At 35.0% G+C, this 16417-nt stretch overlaps 1 protein-coding gene across 1 annotated transcript in view; it reads right to left on the bottom strand.

Moving 5' to 3' along the window:
• AlaRS-m (alanine--tRNA ligase, mitochondrial) overlaps positions 1-16306 on the bottom strand; it is a 29035-nt gene extending 12729 nt beyond the window's left edge. The window contains exons 1-10 of the mRNA XM_081972152.1: positions 15925-16306; positions 14543-14716; positions 14342-14487; positions 14086-14277; positions 13874-14018; positions 13684-13823; positions 13477-13624; positions 7577-8622; positions 1611-1812; positions 1401-1558 (exon numbers count right to left, since the gene is read on the bottom strand). Coding sequence (XP_081828278.1) covers positions 1401-1558; positions 1611-1812; positions 7577-8622; positions 13477-13624; positions 13684-13823; positions 13874-14018; positions 14086-14277; positions 14342-14487; positions 14543-14716; positions 15925-16155 — 2582 coding nt within the window. The 5' untranslated portion in view covers positions 16156-16306. The remainder of the gene's footprint in view (positions 1-1400; positions 1559-1610; positions 1813-7576; positions 8623-13476; positions 13625-13683; positions 13824-13873; positions 14019-14085; positions 14278-14341; positions 14488-14542; positions 14717-15924) is intronic.
• Between the last annotated feature and the right edge of the window lie 111 nt (positions 16307-16417).

The following is a 16417-nucleotide window of genomic DNA, read 5'->3' on the forward strand; positions in this document are numbered from 1 at the left end:
AACCATCAATGCTCCTAAAGTAGTCTAAAATGATTTTAAAACACTACAGAAACTCCAAAATGCTTCTAAAGCAGTAGGAAGTCTTTCAAAACAGTCTAGAAGCTTCCAAAAGCTTTTAAAACACGCTAAAGGCTTCCAAATAATCTTCAACTAGTCTAGAAGCTCTCAAAAAATTTCAAGGCAGTCTAAAAGTTTCCGTATGCTTCTAGAGCAGTTTAAAAGCTTCCAAAAGTTCAAATTCACATGTTTTAAAAGAAGTCCAGAACCATCAATGCTCCTAAAGTAGTCTAAAATGATTTTAAAACACTACAGAAACTCCAAAATGCTTCTAAAGCAGTAGGAAGTCTTTCAAAACAGTCTAGAAGCTTCCAAAAGCTTTTAAAACACGCTAAAGGCTTCCAAATAATCTTCAACTAGTCTAGAAGCTCTCAAAAAATTTCAAGGCAGTCTAAAAGTTTCCGTATGCTTCTAGAGCAGTTTAAAAGCTTCCAAAAGTTCAAATTCACATGTTTTAAAAGCAGTCCAGAACCTTCAATGCTCCTAAAGTAGTCTAAAAGGATTTTAAAACACTACAGAAACTCCAAAATGCTTCTAAAGCAGTAGGAAGCGTTTCAAAACAGTCTAGAAGCTTTCAAAATCATTTAGAACAGTCTAAAAGATTCCAAACGCTTTTCAACTAGTCTAGAAGCTCCCAGAAGATATTAAAGCAGTTTAGAAGCTTCCAAAAAATTTTGTGAACCGTGTAAGAGATTCCAAATGAAATGTTTTAATTAAGGTCCGCTTTTCTTCACGTGACATCATTGACATTTTCAAATCAATGAGCATGTGACACTGTTAAATGACGTCACGGAATCCCCTCTGTCTTTCTAATTAATTATTTATTGATGTTATTTTATCGCACTCTTCCGGGTCTTTCCTGATTTATTTGATGAGATATCTAAAATTGGGGATGCTGATTCTAAATCTGGTAGAAAAAGTTACTTAAAATTGAACTAAAACCGAAATCTCGGAATATTCTCTAACATTTTATTTCTAATCACTTTTACTGTCACTTGTCAAATAACCGAGTTATTGACGTTTAAACGGAGTGCTGCGCAGCTGATTGGTTTTGAATTAACGGTCAACTTTGACTCCCTCTAGCGGCTAAACGGTGAACTCGATCACTTAATTTAATGGTATTTTTGTGGCGAGTGTAGTAGTTATAGTAGTAGAATTAGTAAAAAAATAAAAACTAATTGCCATAATTTCGGTTTTTTTTCGGATATTTTCGGAAGTACAAAACATTTTTAAATTTTTTTTAAATCTACTCCTAATTGCTCAATTTTTCTCCAATTTAAATAATATAAGGACACACTGTACAAAATTAGTACAAAGTCAATGAGCGACAACTAACTGCTTACCTGAGATCATCATTGTTCTTATTCTTAATCTGCCTGCTAATTGAGTCCAATTCACTTAAAACTTGGGTTTTATACACATAGGGTAGAATAGACTCGTCGGTTAAATCAAATTTTAGCCGTTGTTTCAAGGACAGCACGCCCATATTCAGCATTTCAGGCTATAAAATTCACAATAAACTACTCGTTCACCAGAGAAATTAGACTAAAAACCTTGTCCAAATGTTCCTTTAACGAACGTTTGAAAGTGGAGATATCCTCCGATAATTCCGCGGCATTTTTTCTGGCCAATCTTGCCCGATTACCGGTTACCGCGTGTATCGAAGAGGTGCTTCTCCCTAATGATTTTAGGCTGATAACGCAAAAATCTTCCAGGTCCGCGGTATTTAAAACGTGAGTTCCGCAACACGGTTCCCTGAGTGATATAAAAAATTTCATAAAATTTAAAAATATTAAATTTTAAATAAATATGGAATAGTACACTGTGGCCAATTTTCAACAAATCCTGACAAACTGGCATAAACTATGCTGACGATACCAACTTAATTGTAGCACATAAATACAGTTCACAGCTGGTTATTAACAATCAATATTTAACAACCAAAGTTGCAACTAGGTTTAACGATAATAGGTTAATTTTAAACTCAGAAAAGACAAAAGTTTAATATAATTTAGTATTGAAAATTGACTTAAAAGTGACATCAGATGCTTAAAAAACTCAGCAAAACAAGCTCAGAATTGCATTATTAACGTCACGTGACGTGTATTTTGCAACTTTAGTTTTTGCAACTGTCCAAATTTAATTTACCAATTTTCCAAAGTTTATACTGCGTTTTGAAGGTTACGTGACTGTTTTTGACAATGTCAACTGGCCTTCACAGTGTTGCAAGCTGAGAATTGCATTATCAACGTCACATGACGTGTATTTTACAATTTAAGTTTTTGCAACTGTCTAAATTTTATTTACCAATTTTCCAAAGTTTAAATTGCGTTTTGAAGGTCACGTGACTGTTTTTGACAGTTGTCAACTGGCCTTTACAGTGTTGCAAGCTCAGAATTGCATTATCAACGTCACATGACGTGTATTTTACAATTTAAGTCTTTACAACTGTCTAAATTAAATTTACCAATTTTCCAAAGTTTAAACTGCGTTTTGAAGGTCACGTGACTGTTTTTGACAATGTCAACTGGCCTTTACAGTGTTGCAAGCTCAGAATTGCATTATCAACGTCACATGACGTGTATTTTGCAATTTAAGTTTTTACAACTGTCTAAATTAGATTTACCAATTTTCCAAAGTTTAAACTGCGTTTTGAAGGTCACGTGACTGTTTTTGACAATGTCAACTGGCCTTTACAGTGTTGCAAGCTCAGAATTGCATTATCAACGTCACATGACGTGTATTTTGCAATTTAAGTTTATACAACTGTCTAAATTAGATTTACCAATTTTCCAAAGTTTAAACTGCGTTTTGAAGGTCACGTGACTGTTTTTGACAATGTCAACTGGCCTTTACAGTGTTGCAAGCTCAGAATTGCATTATCAACGTCACATGACGTGTATTTTGCAATTTAAGTTTTTCAACTGTCTAAATTTAATTTACCAATTTTCCAAAGTTTAAGCTGCATTTTGAAGGTCACGTGACTGTTTTTGACAATGTCAACTGGCCTTCACAGTGTTGCAAGCTGAGAATTGCATTATTAACGTCACATGACGTGTATTTTGCAACTTAAGTTTATACAACTGTCTAAATTAGATTTACCAATTTTCCAAAGTTTAAACTGCGTTTTGAAGGTCACGTGATTGTTTTTGACAATGTCAACTGGCCTTTACAGTGTTGCAAGCTCACAATTGCATTATCAATGAAACATGACGTGTATTTCGCAACTTAAGTTTATACAACTGTTTAAATTAGATTTACCAATTTTCCAAAGTTTCAGCTGCATTTTAAAGGTCACGTGACCATTTTTGACAATGGCAACTGGCCTTTACAGTGTTGCAAGCTCAGAATTGCATTATCAACGTCACATGACGTGTATTTTACAATTTAAGTCTTTACAACTGTCTAAATTAGATTTACCAATTTTCCAAAGTTTAAGCTGCATTTTGAAGGTCACGTGACTGTTTTTGACAATGTCAACTGGCCTTTACAGTGTTGCAAGCTCAGAATTGCATTATTAACGTCACATGACGTGTATTTTACAATTTAAGTCTTTACAACTGTCTAAATTAGATTTACCAATTTTCCAAAGTTTAAGCTGCATTTTGAAGGTCACGTGACTGTTTTTGACAATGTCAACTGGCCTTTACAGTGTTGCAAGCTCAGAATTGCATTATTAACGTCACATGACGTGTATTTTACAATTTAAGTCTTTACAACTGTCTAAATTAGATTTACCAATTTTCCAAAGTTTAAGCTGCATTTTGAAGGTCACGTGACTGTTTTTGACAATGTCAACTGGCCTTTACAGTGTTGCAAGCTCAGAATTGCATTATTAACGTCACATGACGTGTATTTTACAATTTAAGTCTTTACAACTGTCTAAATTAGATTTACCAATTTTCCAAAGTTTAAACTGCGTTTTGAAGGTCACGTGACTGTTTTTGACAATGTCAACTGGCCTTCACAGTGTTGCAAGCTGAGAATTGCATTATCAACGTCACATGACGTGTATTTTACAATTTAAGTCTTTACAACTGTCTAAATTAAATTTACCAATTTTCCAAAGTTTAAACTGCGTTTTGAAGGTCACGTGATTGTTTTTGACAATATCAACTGGCCTTTACAGTGTTGCAAGCTCACAATTGCATTATCAACGTCACATGACGTGTATTTTACAATTTAAGTCTTTACAACTGTCTAAATTAGATTTACCAATTTTCCAAAGTTTAAGCTGCATTTTGAAGGTCACGTGACTGTTTTTGACAATATCAAACGGCCTTTACAGTGTTGCAAGCTCACAATTGCATTATCAACGTCACATGACGTGTATTTTACAATTTAAGTCTTTACAACTGTCTAAATTTAATTTACCAATTTTCCAAAGTTTTAGCTGCATTTTAAAGGTCACGTGACTGTTTTTGACAATGTCAAACGGCCTTTACAGTGTTGCAAGCTCACAATTGCATTATCAATGAAACATGACGTGTATTTCGCAACTTAAGTTTATACAACTGTCTAAATTTAATTTACCAATTTTCCAAAGTTTCAGCTGCATTTTAAAGGTCACGTGACCATTTTTGACAATGGCAACTGGCCTTTACAGTGTTGCAAGCTCAGAATTGCATTATCAACGTCACATGACGTGTATTTTACAATTTAAGTCTTTACAACTGTCTAAATTTAATTTACCAATTTTCCAAAGTTTCAGCTGCATTTTAAAGGTCACGTGACTGTTTTTGACAATGTCAACTGGCCTTTACAGTGTTGCAAGCTCAGAATTGCATTATTAACGTCACATGACGTGTATTTCGCAACTTAAGTTTATACAACTGTCTAAATTTAATTTACCAATTTTCCAAAGTTTCAGCTGCATTTTAAAGGTCACGTGACCATTTTTGACAATGGCAACTGGCCTTTACAGTGTTGCAAGCTCAGAATTGCATTATCAACGTCACATGACGTGTATTTTACAATTTAAGTCTTTACAACTGTCTAAATTTAATTTACCAATTTTCCAAAGTTTCAGCTGCATTTTAAAGGTCACGTGACTGTTTTTGACAATGTCAACTGGCCTTTACAGTGTTGCAAGCTCAGAATTGCATTATTAACGTCACATGACGTGTATTTCGCAACTTAAGTTTATACAACTGTCTAAATTTAATTTACCAATTTTCCAAAGTTTCAGCTGCATTTTAAAGGTCACGTGACCATTTTTGACAATGGCAACTGGCCTTTACAGTGTTGCAAGCTCAGAATTGCATTATCAACGTCACATGACGTGTATTTTACAATTTAAGTCTTTACAACTGTCTAAATTAGATTTACCAATTTTCCAAAGTTTAAGCTGCATTTTGAAGGTCACGTGACTGTTTTTGACAATGTCAACTGGCCTTTACAGTGTTGCAAGCTCAGAATTGCATTATCAACGTCACATGACGTGTATTTTGCAACTTAAGTTTATACAACTGTTTAAATTAGATTTACCAATTTTCCAAAGTTTAAACTGCGTTTTGAAGGTCACGTGATTGTTTTTGACAATATCAACTGGCCTTTACAGTGTTGCAAGCTCAGAATTGCATTATCAACGTCACGTGACCTGTATTTTGCAACTTAAGTTCATACAACTGTCTAAATTAAATTTACCAATTTTCCAAAGTTTCAGCTGCATTTTGAAGGTCACGTGACTGTTTTTGACAATGTCAACTGGCCTTCACAGTGTTGCAAGCTGAGAATTGCATTATTAACGTCACATGACGTGTATTTTGCAACTTAAGTTTATACAACTGTCTAAATTAGATTTACCAATTTTCCAAAGTTTAAATTGCGTTTTGAAGGTCACGTGACTGTTTTTGACAATGTCAACTGGCCTTCACAGTGTTGCAAGCTGAGAATTGCATTATTAACGTCACATGACGTGTATTTTGCAACTTAAGTTTATACAACTGTCTAAATTAGATTTACCAATTTTCCAAAGTTTAAACTGCGTTTTGAAGGTCACGTGATTGTTTTTGACATTATCAACTGGCCTTTACAGTGTTGCAAGCTCAGAATTGCATTATCAACGTCACGTGACCTGTATTTTGCAACTTAAGTTCATACAACTGTCTAAATTTAATTCACCAATTTTCTAAAGTTTCAGCTGCATTTTAAAGGTCACGTGACTGTTTTTGACAATGTCAACTGGCCTTTACAGTGTTGCAAGCTCAGAATTGCATTATCAACGTCACGTGACCTGTATTTTGCAACTTAAGTTTATACAACTGTCCAAATTTAATTTACCAATTTTCCAGAGTTTAAATTGCGTTTTGAAGGTCACGTGATTGTTTTTGACAATATCAACTGGCCTTTACAGTGTTGCAAGCTCAGAATTGCATTATCAACGTCACATGACGTGTATTTTACAATTTAAGTCTTTACAACTGTCTAAATTTAATTTACCAATTTTCCAGAGTTTAAATTGCGTTTTGAAGGTCACGTGATTGTTTTTGACAATATCAACTGGCCTTTACAGTGTTGCAAGCTCAGAATTGCATTATCAACGTCACGTGACCTGTATTTTGCAACTTAAGTTTATACAACTGTCCAAATTTAATTTACCAATTTTCCAAAGTTTCAGCTGCATTTTAAAGGTCACGTGACTGTTTTTGACAATGTCAAACGGCCTTTACAGTGTTGCAAGCTCACACTTGCATTATCAACGTCACATGACGTGTATTTTACAATTTAAGTCTTTACAACTGTCTAAATTTAATTTACCAATTTTCCAAAGTTTCAGCTGCATTTTAAAGGTCACGTGACTGTTTTTGACAATGTCAACTGGCCTTTACAGTGTTGCAAGCTCAGAATTGCATTATCAACGTCACATGACGTGTATTTTGCAACTTAAGTTTTTACAACTGTCTAAATTAAATTTACCAATTTTCCAAAGTTTAAGCTGCATTTTGAAGGTCACGTGACTGTTTTTGACAATGTCAAACGGCCTTTACAGTGTTGCAAGCTCACAATTGCATTATCAATGAAACATGACGTGTATTTCGCAACTTAAGTTTATACAACTGTCTAAATTTAATTTACCAATTTTCCAAAGTTTCAGCTGCATTTTAAAGGTCACGTGACCATTTTTGACAATCACGTGACTGTTTTTGAAAACGTCAACTGGCGGTCAAAAATTAAACCCACATGCCGTGGTTCTTACAATAATTGTACCACTGTCTGTCTAAATTTAAAGTATCAAATTTTTGGAGTGTTTCTTTTAAATGGTAGGTGATGTTGTCACCTAACCTAACCTAAAAACTGTCACGTGACCATAAAAAAATTTAGTTTCAAGGGTGTATTTCCTCAAGGTTAATCATTATCTCAATACCAGGAGCGTTATAACTAAATTCAAATAGTTGGTTAACTGGTTTAAATAATTTAAAGGCATTTCGAGGTATTTCAAGGCAATTTGAGGCAGTTTTAAGGCATTATCACTATGAAACATTTTGAAACCGGACAAAAAAATAAAAAAAAAACATACCTTGAAATAAATCCATTTCCATCGTCAATTTCAACAATCCGAATTTCATTGTCCGGATACGTTTCTCCTGGTATTAAGGTCACCTGATCGTAACTATACAATCCTTGACTGTCTGTTGTGCTAATTCTAACTTTGACTCCCGCCTTAATAACTCTATTTATATCCTCTTCCACTTTAACAATATCATCCACGTCCAGTTTCTCACCAAAAACCGACACGTCCAAATTCGCATACTCGTGAGTGACCCTACTGGACTTTTGACAGCTGACCGATTTAATTCTCTTGATTGCCGCGTTCAACAGATGGGCGCTCGTGTGGTTTCTCATATTGTGCAGCCGATGATCGCCGTTCACTGTCACGAGTCCTTCGGAACCGACCTGGATGCTTGAACCTTTTAGAAATCCTCTGTGAATGATCAAGCCGTTGATGTTGGACAAAGATTCCACGTGAAAAGTGCCACTTTCGAATACTATTTTGCCTTTATCCGATTCTTGGCCTCCGGCTTCGCTATACAAATTTGTCCTGTCCAAAATAAGACCGCACGTCTTATCACCTTTCACTTCACTTGCGAATTGATCTTTGTCAACAATTCGCAAAACTCGACATGAAGTGTCAGGAAACGTGTATTCTCCTCCTACTTTGCTGTAAGTGTACTTATTGGAGTCTTCAGTTTTACCTAAATCTACCAAGCTTTCTACTAAATGCTCTCTGATTACTTGTCTGTTAGAGCGCGATTTCGCTTTGATTTCGTTCATTTTCTTTTCGTAAGTTTCAGGGTTGAATTTAATCTTCAAAACTTCGGCCAGTTGTCCAATGGCTTCCGAGTCAAAACCGTGGGTGTCGTATAATCGATACGCCCAATCGGCATCGATTTCATCGGGTTTCAAAACGTACAATTCTTTAAAAGCTTTTATTAAACTAGGAGTGATATCTATGCTGTCTATGTTTGGTAAGGTTTTGCCCACTGAAAATTTATTCCAATCTTTTTTTGCCTGTTTCCTTATTGTACTGTATACTTCCTCTTCATAATTAATCACCTGATGAATCTACGGAAATTTTAAAAATGTTTTAAGTACCCAACTAGTTAGAAATATGTAGGTACTACATTCTAAGTACTGAAAGAGTTTCTGGGAGGTTTTAAACAAAGTTGAATGGGAAAAAGTGTTGTACTCGTATAAACAAAAATCTGGTTGGTACAGGCTGTCAAAAATAAAAGCTTTTATCACAAATCTCATTGAAAAGAATTTACATGGTGTAGATGGTATATTTTATTCAATTTTACAACTCCGTTAATTGCGATCTGACAGCACAAAGTGGCAAAGTTAAAGGCTAGTAAATTTAAACAAAAGAATTTTTTTGGAAAAAAACAGGATCGTACTGGAAATATTTTGAGAAAAATTTTGGTTTACGTTAATCTGGAATAACAAAACAGAAAATGACAGAAAACACACTAAACTGGCATTAAACACAGTTTGGCCCATAGTTTGAGTATTTAGGCAGTTACGGACCTGAAACTTCACTGAGGCTAGTAAATTTAACTTAAAAATCAGGGCCGTACTTGAAATATTTTGGGAAAAATCCTGGTTTTTGTTAAACTGGAGTAATCAAACAGAAAATTGCAGAAAACACACTAAACTGGCATGAAACACAATTTGGCTCATAATTTGGGTATTGGGGCAGTTACGAACCTGAAAGTTTCACTGGGGCAAGTAAATTTAACCTAAAAACCAGGACCGTACTGGAAATATTTTGGAAAAAATCCTGGTTTACGTTAATTTGGAATAATCAAACAGAAAACACACTAAACTGGCATAAAACACAGTTTGGCCTATACTTTGGGTATTTAAGCAGTTACGGACCTGAAACTTCACTGAGGCTAGTAAATTTAACTTAAAAACCAGGACCGTACTGAAAATATTTTGGGAAAAATCCTGGTTTTTTGTTAAACTGGAGTAATCAAGTAAAAAATTGCAGAAAACACACTAAACTGGCATGAAACACAGTTTGGTCCATAATTTGGGTATTTAGGCAGTTACGGACCTGAAACTTTATTAAGTCTAGTAAATTTAACTTAAAAACCAGGACCGTACTGGAAATATTTTGAGAAAAATCCTGTTTTTTGTTAAACTGGAGTAATCAAGTAAAAAATTGCAGAAAACACACTAAACTGGCATGAAACACGGTTTGGCCCATACTTTGGGTATTTAGACAGTTACGGACCTGAAACTTCACTGAGGCTAGAAAATTTAACTTAAAAATCAGGTCCGTGCTGGAAATATTTTGGGAAAAATCCTGGTTTACGTTAAATTGGAATAACCAAACAGAAAACACACTAAACCTGCATAAAACACAGTTTGGCTTATACTTTGGGTATTTAAGCAGTTACAGACCTGAAACTTCACTGAGGTTAGTAAATTTAACTTAAAACCCAGGACCGTACTGGAAATATTTTGGGAAAAATCCTGGTTTTTGTTAAACTGGAGTAATCAAGTAAAAAATTGCAGAAAACACACTCAACTGACATGAAACACAATTTGGCTCATAATTTGGGTATTGGGGCAGTTACGAACCTGAAAGTTTCACTGGGGCAAGTAAATTTAACCTAAAAACCAGGACCGTACTGGAAATATTTTGAAAAAATCCTGGTTTACGTTAATTTGGAATAACCAAACAGAAAACACACTAAACTGGCATAAAACACAGTTTGGCCTATACTTTGGGTATTTAAGCAGTTACGGACCTGAAACTTCACTGAGTCTAGTAAATTGAACTTAAAAACCAGGACCGTACTGAAAATATTTTGGAAAAAATCCTGGTTTTTGTTAAACTGGAGTAATCAAGTAAAAAATTGCAGAAAACACACTCAACTGACATGAAACACAATTTGGCTCATAATTTGGGTATTGGGGCAGTTACGAACCTGAAAATTTTCACTGGGGCAAGTGAATTTAACCTAAAAACCAGGACCGTACTGGAAATATTTTGGAAAAAATCCTGGTTTACGTTAATCTGGAATAACCAAACAGAAAATGCCAGAAAACACACTAAACTGGTATGAAACACAGTTTGGCCCATACTTTGGGTATTTAAGCAGTTACGGACCTGAAACTTCACTGAGGCTAGTAAATTGAACTTAAAAACCAGGACCGTACTGAAAATATTTTGGAAAAAATCCTGGTTTTTGTTAAACTGGAGTAATCAAGTAAAAACTTGCAGAAAACACACTCAACTGACATGAAACACAATTTGGCTCATAATTTGGGTATTGGGGCAGTTACGAACCTGAAAGTTTCACTGGGGCAAGTAAATTTAACCTAAAAACCAGGACCGTACTGGAAATATTTTGGAAAAAATCCTGGTTTACGTTAATTTGGAATAACCAAACAGAAAACACACTAAATTGGCATAAAACACAGTTTGGCCTATACTTAGGGTATTTAGGCATTTACGGACCTGAAACTTCACTGAGGCTAGAAAATTTAACTTAAAAACCAGGACCGTACTGGAAATATTTTGTGAAAAATCCTGGTTTTTGTTAAACTGGAGTAATCAAGTAAAAAATTGCAGAAAACACACTCAACTGACATGAAACACAATTTGGCTCATAATTTGGGTATTGGGGCAGTTACGAACCTGAAAGTTTCACTGGGGCAAGTAAATTTAACCTAAAAACCAGGACCGTACTGGAAATATTTTGGAAAAAATCCTGGTTTACGTTAATTTGGAATAACCAAACAGAAAATGATAGAAAACACACTAAACTGGCATGAAACACAGTTTGGTCCATAATTTGGGTATTTAGGCAGTTACGGACCTGAAACTTTATTAAGGCTAGCAAATTTAACTTAAAAACCAGGACCGTACTGGAAGTATTTTGGGAAAAATCCTGATTTTTGTTAAACTGGATAATCAAGTAAAAAATTGCAGAAAACACACTCAACTGACATGAAACACAATTTGGCTCATAACTTGGGTATTGGGGCAGTTACGAACCTGAAAGTTTCACTGGGGCAAGTGAATTTAACTTAAAAACCAGGACCGTACTGGAAATAGTTTGGGAAAAATCCTGGTTTACGTTAATCTGGAATAACCAAACAGAAAACACACTAAACTGGCATAAAACACAGTTTTGTCAATACTTTGGGTATTTAGGCAGTTACGGACCTGAAACTTCATTAAGGCAGTAAATTTAACTTAAAACCCAGGACCGTACTGGAAATAATTTGGGAAAAATCCTGGTTTTTGTTAAACTGGAGTAATCAAGTAAAAAATTGCAGAAAACACACTCAACTGACATGAAACACAATTTGGCTCATAATTTGGGTATTGGGGCAGTTACGAACCTGAAAGTTTCACTGGGGCAAGTGAATTTAACCTAAAAACCAGGACCGTACTGGAAATAGTTTGGAAAAAATCCTGGTTTACGTTAATCTGGAATAACCAAACAGAAAACACACTAAACTGGCATAAAACACAGTTTTGTCCATACTTTGGGTATTTAGGCAGTTACGGACCTGAAACTTCATTAAAGCAGTAAATTTAACTTAAAAACCAGGACCGTACTGGAAATATTTTGGGAAAAATCCTGGTTTTTGTTAAACTGGAGTAATCAAGTAAAAAATTGCAGAAAACACACTCAACTGACATGAAACACAATTTGGCTCATAATTTGGATATTGGGGCAGTTACGAACCTGAAAGTTTTACTGGGGCAAGTGAATTTAACCTAAAAACCAGGACCGTACTGGAAATATTTTGGAAAAAATCCTGGTTTACGTTAATCTGGAATAACCAAACAGAAAATGCCAGAAAACACACTAAACTGGTATGAAACACAGTTTGGCCCATACTTTGGGTATTTAAGCAGTTACGGACCTGAAACTTCACTGAGGCTAGTAAATTGAACTTAAAAACCAGGACCGTACTGAAAATATTTTGGAAAAAATCCTGGTTTTTGTTAAACTGGAGTAATCAAGTAAAAAATTGCAGAAAACACACTCAACTGACATGAAACACAATTTGGCTCATAATTTGGGTATTGGGGCAGTTACGAACCTGAAAGTTTCATTGGGGCAAGTAAATTTAACCTAAAAACCAGGACCGTACTGGAAATATTTTGGAAAAAATCCTGGTTTACGTTAATTTGGAATAATCAAACAGAAAACACTAAACTGGCATAAAACACAGTTTGGCCTATACTTTGGGTATTTAAGCAGTTACGGACCTGAAACTTCACTGAGTCTAGTAAATTGAACTTAAAAACCAGGACCGTACTGAAAATATTTTGGAAAAAATCCTGGTTTTTGTTAAACTGGATAATCAAGTAAAAAATTGCAGAAAACACACTCAACTGACATGAAACACAATTTGGCTCATAATTTGGGTATTGGGGCAGTTACGAACCTGAAAGGTTCACTGGGGCAAGTAAATTTAACCTAAAAACCAGGACCGTACTGGAAATATTTTGGAAAAAATCCTGGTTTACGTTAATTTGGAATAACCAAACAGAAAATTACAGAAAACACACTAAACTGGCATGAAACACAGTTTGGCCTATACTTTGGGTATTTAAGCAGTTACGGACCTGAAACTTCACTGAGGCTAGTAAATTGAACCTAAAATCCAGGACCGTACTGGAAATATTTTGGGAAAATCCTGGTTTACGTTAATCTGGAATAACCAAACAGAAAATTACAGAAAACACACTAAACTGGCATGAAACACAGTTTGGCCCATACTGGAATAAGCAAACAGAAAATAACAGAAAACACACTAAACTAGCATGCATTTCAGGGACACCCTGTATAATTGTTCTCTACAGGGTGAAAAAAAGCCTTTAATTAAAAAAAGTTGATCTTTCTAATAGTCAAAGTATTTAATTTTGTTAATTTCTGAGCTTACCTGTCTTATATTCCTTTCCAATTCAGGATATACGTCACCCAAATTTTCGACTACATAATTGGACAATTCTTTAATCAGTCCACGCTCTTTCCCAAACACAGTTTCACTCAGAATAAAGCATTTTCTCATTATCCGTTTCAGTTTTTGACTGAAACACGCTGATTATGCAGTTAAATTACAACGGAAATTACTATTGAATTGGCTCACTTTTCTTCAGGAATTACGCCGTCAGCCAGACATACAGTAATCATGCGCATATGATCGGCTAAGACCCGATAAGCTGTGTCTATTTCGTTCCAATCGTGCTCTCCAAATTTCCCGGTATACTTCTGAATGTTGCTGCAATTCTGTGAAAAATTACTTCGATTGAAAGTCAGCGCCGATTTTTCGAGTTTACCTTTTCTATCGCTTTGATAAGGTAATCAAATAAGTCAGTTTCATAAGTGCTTAGTTTACCTTGTAAGGCGCAGCAAAGCCTTTCTAGGCCCAGTCCGGTGTCTACGTGTTTTTTAGGCAGAACACTAATAGAACCATCTGGAAGTCTGTTCCATACAGGACAGAAAATTTATTAAAAACTTTACACCCTCAGTGTAAATAACTTGCTAATACCTGTGATATTGGATAAAAACTAAATTCCAAATTTCCGTCAGATCATGTAAATCTTTATTAACAAACTCAGATCTGTTAACACTGCCCAAGTGATCAAAATGAATTTCAGTGCAAGGACCACAAGGTCCAGTTAATCCCATTTCCCAAAAATTATCTTTAGCCCCAAAAGCTAAAATTCTTTCATCAGGAATGCTACAATCATAATCAAACTGCCGGTCAATTAAAATTGCAATTAACTAACAGAAATTGCTCCCACCCAATACTTCTCCAAATATCTCGAGTTTCTACGTCACTAGAAAGTCCGAATTTCTCATCACCCCCAAAATAAGTGACATACAATCTTGAAGGTGGAATTTTATACACTTTGGTAAGCAATTCCCACGCCATTTTACAGGCGTCTTCCTAGGTCACACAGAATATTCATTTAAACTTTAAGTAATAAAACAAACCTAGTTACCTTGAAGTAGTCGCCAAAAGACCAATTGCCCAACATTTCAAAAAATGTATGGTGATAACCGTCCTTTCCGACCACATTCAAATCATTGTGTTTACCCCCCACTCTAATACATTTTTGGCTATTAGTCACTCTGGTAAAGTGGGGGGTTTGGGTTCCCAAAAATATTCCCTTAAACTGGAAAGCAGTGACAATTTACTAATTTTCAATCAAATCAAGTTTAGCAAATACAGGGTGAGCCAGTTTATACTGGCAGGATTAGAGCATTTGCCAGACTGGATGCACAATTGAATATAAAAATCAAACTGGCATTTTCAATATTTATTTTGTTTGCAATGCCGTCTTTGCTATAGACAGCAAGCTATAATTAAGTTACTTTATGACTTGCTACTTAAAACAAGCAGCACTAAAAAAAGTAAAAAAAGTACACTATTTGCAAAACGGTCACTTTTCTGGCAAATGTCAGATAGCTTCCAGCAATTGTCAGATAGTTTCTGGCAAGGCCAGATAGTTTCAGGGAATCTCATATAGCTTCTGACACTGTCAAACTGTTTATGGTATTGCCAGATACACTCTGGCAAGGTCAGATAACTTCTAGTTATTGTCAGATAATTTCTGGCACTGTTAGATAGTTTCTAGCATTTTTAAATAGCTTTTAGCAATTGTCAGATCATTTCTGGCAAAACCAGATACTTTAAGGCAATGTCAAATAGCTTCTGACATTGCCAAATTGTTTATGGGATTGCCAGAAAGACTCTGGCATTGCTAGATACTTTCTGGAAATGTCAGATAGCTTCCAGTAATTGTCAGATAATTTCTGGCACAGTTAGATAGTTTCTGGCAATGCCAGATTGCTTCTAGCAGTGGTCAGATCATTTCTAGCAAGACAAGATACCCTCAAGCAATGCCAGATACTTTTAGGCAATATCATATAGCTTCTGACATTGCCAAATTGTTTATGACATTGCCAGATAGACTCTGGCATTGTTAGATAGTTTCTGGAAATGTCAGATAGCTTCTAGTAATTGTCAAATAATTTCTTCATAAATAAGATAAGAAAAAAATAACTTTACATTTATGTTTATGTGTTTCTTATGATAAGGGCCATTGTGAAAAAGGCATTAGAACCACCCTAATTCATTGAAGTTTATGGAAAAAATTATGTAAACTATCAATCTCACAAAAAAAAACAAGCAAAACATAAGTTCAACTCAGTGTCAAAAGTCTCTCTGTCTGTTTTGGAATGCAGTATGCACTTAATACCATAAAAATGTTATAATTGTAAATTTACAGACCAAAATAGGCCAGCAAGTGCCAGTAATAACAACTTTGTTATTTTTTTTTATTTAAACTTGTATGGCAACTTTAAAAGAGTAAATACATACCTGATTCATTCCAGCATTTACAAACGGAACCGTAGGATCGCAAAAGGGCACCACAGGGCTAGATCTAACAAAAGTGTGCTCTTGCGACTTGATAAAGTAATCAAGGAAGTTTTGCCGGATTGATTTTGATGAAATATCTTTATGGATATACTTGCTAATGTGTCGAAGGCATATGTTGCGGTTAATTTTTGTATGGCAAAATAGTATTCTGGGACAAGACCGGCTACCCATCCTGTTTTTAATGAAATTGTATTACGAAAAATTTAAGTTTTTAAAATTGTCAAAAACAAAATTGATATAACCTCAATCTCAAAAGCTATGGAGTGACTACGTCTCCGCATCCGATTTTTTTTTTGTTTTTAAGTTGAAAGGTAAGAATCACCTAATCACGCTTCATTTTATCTGACTACAGTTCAGAGTTTTAAATAGTTGTACTTTATGTTGTTAAATTTCAATTTATTTTGGAAATAATGCATCTTGTCCAGTTTTCCTC

This window comes from Ips typographus, linkage group LG2 (assembly GCF_016097725.1).
Source record: "Ips typographus isolate SLU linkage group LG2, UJ_Ityp_2.0, whole genome shotgun sequence".
In the NCBI taxonomy this organism is placed as follows: Eukaryota; Metazoa; Arthropoda; class Insecta; order Coleoptera; family Curculionidae; genus Ips; species Ips typographus.